The 5,646-nt window shown below is 41.9% G+C and overlaps 1 protein-coding gene across 1 annotated transcript; it reads left to right on the forward strand.

Annotated features, from left to right (window-relative positions):
- Positions 1-1,057: 1,057 nt before the first annotated feature.
- Positions 1,058-3,814, forward strand: LOC147450324 (uncharacterized). Its single transcript, XM_086519582.1, has 3 exons — positions 1,058-2,303; positions 2,433-2,517; positions 3,309-3,814. Exons 1-3 carry the CDS (start codon positions 1,412-1,414, stop codon positions 3,433-3,435), a joined length of 1,104 nt encoding a protein of 367 aa, XP_086375708.1. The 5' UTR covers positions 1,058-1,411; the 3' UTR covers positions 3,436-3,814.
- Positions 3,815-5,646: the final 1,832 nt, after the last annotated feature.

Below are 5,646 nucleotides of genomic sequence, written 5' to 3' on the forward strand. Positions count from 1 at the left end.
AGCCGACATCGCTGAGTGTTCTGACACAACGCAATAGGAGCTTATGCAAACAAAGTAGACAAATGAACTAAATATCAATAACAATAATCATCAACCTCTAACAAATAGACAAAAACATGAAGCTCAAAACTCCGAAGCTAAACAATAACGACAAAATAACCTACAAAAAGTCAGTATACTTTAAGGCATAGTCTTTTGCTGGCATTCCAATAAATATAACATGCAATCTGCAGCATATTACTACCATGGCCGTCGATCAACCCAAAAGAAGAGTACAGTGGGGGATTGGGAACTTAATGATCACGACATAATCAAATACTCGGATTGACAAGGCAAGAATAAAGCAAGCTCCATCCTCTCAAGCGCACAAAAACAACAGACAATCATTTAAGAAGAGGTATTTAGAGGTAGGTCTTTACATGCACTACATGAGGCAAAGATAAACATGAGCAATAAGCACTGACCTATGATCCTTCCCTTAAGTCAGGTTTTTTGTAGGTTGCTACTGTTCTCAGCTTGTGCAGAGGTGAGAAGAAGGAAAACGTGGTGATGGGTTCGGAGGTAAAAAAAAGAAGCCCGTGAAGTGGAGGACCTTTTGATAGCGTAGTTAACGCGAAGCATGATTTTCTATCTTGCCCGAATTTGAGGCATGTCGTTTTCTGCGGTAGCTTGTGGTGCTCCACCCCCAAGCTAGGAGCAGGGTTGCAACCAGTTGGCAACAAGTGCGCAACTTTTGAAAAAAGTTTCCCCATTGGAACTGAAAATGTGTGCAACCTAGTGTCCATGTGAACTAGCTAAGAGTTGTTGTAAGAGACGCACAACAAATAGCTATCTCCTGTGTCACAAGCAAAGGGCCTGATTGAAAAATCCTTGACTATGAAGAATTTTCTTCATGTGCATGACACTCACAAGGAGAAAACTTGTCACACAAAGAGGACAACAAAAACTTTAGAAAAGGAGGTAACTTGACACACAAAGAGGACAACACAAAACTTCATAGGGGAGATGCACACGGCTGTAGTCTAATCTAAGGTCTTTGTAAAGATATACATAGAGCCGGCATTCCTGCCACGCAGTCTCCACTACTCCGTTCTCAGTCAATCGCTCGGAGCTCAGTACTCAATAGCGGAAAGGCCTCTCTTATTGTATCTCAAGGTCGCCCACCATTTCCTCCTCCTCTGTTTTCCTGTTGGAAGGGAGGATCACCTACCCGCTGTCTCTGCCTTTTGGTAACTGCTCCGCCCACAACAAGCGCTATTGCGCCACTGTGCGAGAGAGAGAGAGAGAGAGAGAGAGAGAGAGAGAGAGAGAGAGAGAGAGAGAGAGCGCGAGCAATGCAGGCTCTATTTAGCTTAGAACCTCTGTAGCTTCTTCGCAACAGGGGTCGTATGCATTGATCCGCAGATGAGCTATGGCACCTCCTCAAGGCCTGCTCCCTGCTTCAACTGACGTTGTGCTTGAGATCCAGCTGAAAAAACTCATCAATGATTTTCTCTTTGCTGGAGTGGGCGATGCAAAGTCGAGCTCTATGTGCCAAGCAGACACAGAAGGGCAGAAAAATGCATCATCGTGCATTGTGGAGGACCGCTCTACGTGGATTGCAGATGCGAAACCAAGGGAAATGGAGAACCCATTGGGCCTCTCTCTCAAAAATGCCCATTTATCAGAAAATGCAAGCAGTTCAGGAAGTGCCATATCAGTAAAAGAAGCTTCTAACTTGGTCCCTGGCTTCGGTAACGACCAAAGCCCGGGTACTCGACTCTCAGACATGGTCGAGGGATGCAGCAGTTTGCTGCCCGACCATAATGGCAACAACTTTCCTACTACAGAGGAGGTTAGGCTTGACATACATGAGCAGACATCAAATCTATGTAATGGCAACCCCCAACATGGAAACAAAGTGAAGGTTTATCGCCTCAGCAAATCCCACTCGGTAGGGGGATCCGTGTTCCGCTTTTCCTTGAAGAGGCAGGGTGAGAACAAAGAAAAGGAGGGTAAAGGAAGCATAAAACTAACCAGAATAGGGAGCTTACCTTGCCACAGCAAATTGTGCAATGACGCAGAGAAGGGGTTCAAGCACACATGCAAAAAACCCCCTAGGCCGCCGAGATCGCCTTTGGAAAAGAATTCAGACAATGGGCTCTCAAGGCATGAAACCAGTGATGCCATCCTTGTCCTGCATGGGACTTCTAGAAGAGCCCGATTCGAGAGGAGGAGAAGGCATTCGGGACCGGCGAGCTCCAATGCTTCCATATGGGCACTCATTTTTACATTGTTTTTTGCACTGGCAATGTTGGGAGAAGGTAAACAGCTTGTTTCTCGGCTTCGGCTATTCTGTCTTTCAATGATGTGTTATTTTATTGTCAATACATTGGAGTTCATTGCAAATCTGCTGGATCGCTTGACATGCTAGTAATGGGTAATTGTGACAGGATTTTGGTCGCAGAAGTCAGCCTTGATAGCAAGGAATCCAGGGACAGGCTCAAGCTTTGATATTATTGAAGCAAACAATGACATGTAAGCTTTTCAATAATGTTTGGCACTTAATAGAGTTTGGTTTTGTAAAATGTTTGCAACTTTGGTGTTTAGGAGAATCATAGATTCATCAATGGCCTCAATGCCTTTAGGGGAAATAAAGACCGGTCTTGTAATCCCATGGCATACCTCAGAAAAAGGATGGTACTATGTGTATGTGTGTAGATTACTGTGAGTTGAATTTGGTAATTATCGAGAATAAGTATCTTTTAGTACACAATATGGGTTTAATTTGTCTGTACATTACCCTGCTCTCCAAAGTGCTAATCTTAGATGCGTTTTCCCCACATTGAGATGAATCTCTCATCTACAACAGAGAGGTACATGCTGAGTCAAGCTGGTTTGTATAGCCTGCAGTTCGTAGTACCCTGTGTTGCCAAGTTTTTGGCTGACTGAAGCAAGCCTTAGTGAAGAAGGGAGATTGGCATACAGTCGAATATCTTCTACTTTGTGGACCTACATTTGCATGTGAAGAATCGAAATCTCATATGACTTTCTTTGCATTTTCTGTTTTAGAATAGAATGCCAACACAGCCTTTTCACTTTGTTTAGAACAATGTGATTATTGTTAGCTTGGACAAGTTGTATGGGTAAAGATATTTCTGTTCTATTGTCGCATCAATAACGAGTCATTAGTGTGTAATTAGTCTCTCTCTAATCTCTTTAATTAGGATTCTATTATAAGTGGTACATTGGCTTATCCACCATAGCCAATTGCACCATCAATTGTGTTACTGATCTTAATCTTCTACGTGGACATTTGGTATGCACAGGAAAATGAATTCCAGGATTTCATTCATTGATAGGACTGCAGAGGGAAGCCAGCATGTTTCAAGTCAGTTAGAGAAAGAGATGCAAATGCGGGAGTTTTGGATATCGAAGGGTCTTGATCCTACATAATACACCATTACATTGTGACACCCTAGCATGTTTTGAGCTTTAAGTTGTGGTATTGAGCGGATGCGTTGTGTATTGACTGATGGTTTTACTTTCTGCATGAATTGTTGGAAGCTATTCTTAACATATGCAAGATGTAGAGGTAGATACAAAGTTGGTGACACGTTCATTGTCCCCTTGAGTCCTTCTCCTCTTTGTTGCAGGATTGACAAGGCGGGACTTCTGTCCCATGTTTTGTAACATATAGCTCATGTACTACTAACGCAAGGCATGGTGTACCTCATCAATCCTCCGATGAAATTGGACTGGTTGAACAAAGGGACTGCCTATGTTTGTGTTCCTTGCTATTAATTGGGAGAGATATAGAGGTTTTCTTTGTGCACTGTTGCTATTAATTGGGAGATATATAGAGGTTTTCTTTGTGCACGTGGGCTCGTTCATCTGAAAGAATGTTGGAAAGGCTACATTTGTTTGCTAATTGATTTCTCTGGGTAACTGGTTCTCATCTGTTGACCTCCCCCTCTCCTCAAATGCTACCATACCACAAGAAGTTTTGGACAAATTCTCACAATATTTCTCACATTGTGGCTTACCTCAACATCATGAGCTTTTGTGACGGAGGTGCCGCATACCTAGCTAGGTACGATTGGGGGTAGGGGACCGCCGGCCTGGTGGGGGGGGGTTGGCGGTCCCCTGTCCCCAATTGTAACTAGCTAGGTATGTGGTGGCTCCTCGAGCATAAGCTCATGATGTTATGCATTGCATGAAAAAGGCTGAGAAAAGACTCCCTTTTCCTACATGAGAAAATTTCTAAATCTTCTTGTGTACAATGAAATCTTCCTAATAGATTAACACTTTGCATTTGAAGGTGGATTTATTGATTTAACCAACCATCCCACATGTAAACCCTAGGTCATCCTAGATCTCTAAACAACAGAATCTTTTGGTTGTGTGTAGAAAAATACTTATCCCCAAGAATTGGGTAAGCGGATATATCTCATTTAGGATGCATGTTCTACAATCAGTCCTAACCTTGAGGTTGCAAGTGTTGCAAACCCAATTTGGGAGAGACATGATCCACAAGCAAGGAGCCGATAATAGAGGACCATAAATCCTTGTACCTTTGAGGCACACCAACAAATTTGAAGAAACTAACGTAAATGATGATTAAAGGCTAAAACATAAATGACTTAAAACTATTGTCTAAATCCTTGCAATGGAAATTGCTGAGAGAATATTGATCATCTTGATTGATCCATGTGATAACAGGATGTCGAATGTATGAAAGCGGTAGCAATAGACTTTTGGAGCTTTGAGCTATTGTAAAAGCATGCTCACAGAGTTTTGAGAAAGCTTTGCAGAGGTAGGGAGAGAGCCAAAGAGTGTAGGGGCACATTTCCCTATCACTATTTGGCATGGGGTGTTCAGAGGGGTTGTTATATAAGCACCAAATCAATTCACAACATAAATAGACAACTTCCTAAACTTTCTCTGGTCGAAAGCTCATATCCAAAAATGGCCATTTAGAACTTGACATATATCTTGACCCATGAATTGACAACCCTCAAGCTTAATAGATTCACTTAGCCAAGCAAATGCATTGGCGATTGGGCGATCAACGAACAAACTCAACTGCCAATTGATTAGTATATCATTATTAGAGAAATCTTCCACTCTATCAACCAATTTCAACATAAAGAAATGCTCTAGTAAGAATTGAACACCTCTATTGAAATATCGTCTAGTCTCCCATAAGACAATTACGAGTACTAGAAAATAGACCTAGGGTCAAACAACAATAAATACAAATATCTAAGGCTTTGATCAAACATACCATCTAGTCCAAGTAAGTAAGGCTCTTATCCTAAAAAGGAGTTTATGCTCTCAAAACATAGACAAGAAGCAATCTTAAGGTGTAATTGTAAGATCATCAATGAGTACAATAGAGCAAATTGACATAAATCAAACCAAAGCTGTTTACAAACACTATGTTTGCATAGCTCAAGAGCTAAAAGGATGGGATTAGTATCAAGTAAAACATCACACATGGTCAAAGAGATTTCTTATCTATCCACTTGCCTCAATTGAATACCTACGACACTGAAGCCCACTGGCTATTAAATGAGAGGAATCGGTGGGATCAATTATGGGGGGCTGTCCACACGAATCTTAAGGACATTGGAGAGCAAAAAAAAAAACGGGGTGTTCAGTGCC

This window comes from Adiantum capillus-veneris, chromosome 9, assembly GCF_014529385.1.
Source record: "Adiantum capillus-veneris isolate H3 chromosome 9, ASM1452938v2, whole genome shotgun sequence".
NCBI classification, from domain to species: domain Eukaryota; kingdom Viridiplantae; phylum Streptophyta; class Polypodiopsida; order Polypodiales; family Pteridaceae; genus Adiantum; species Adiantum capillus-veneris.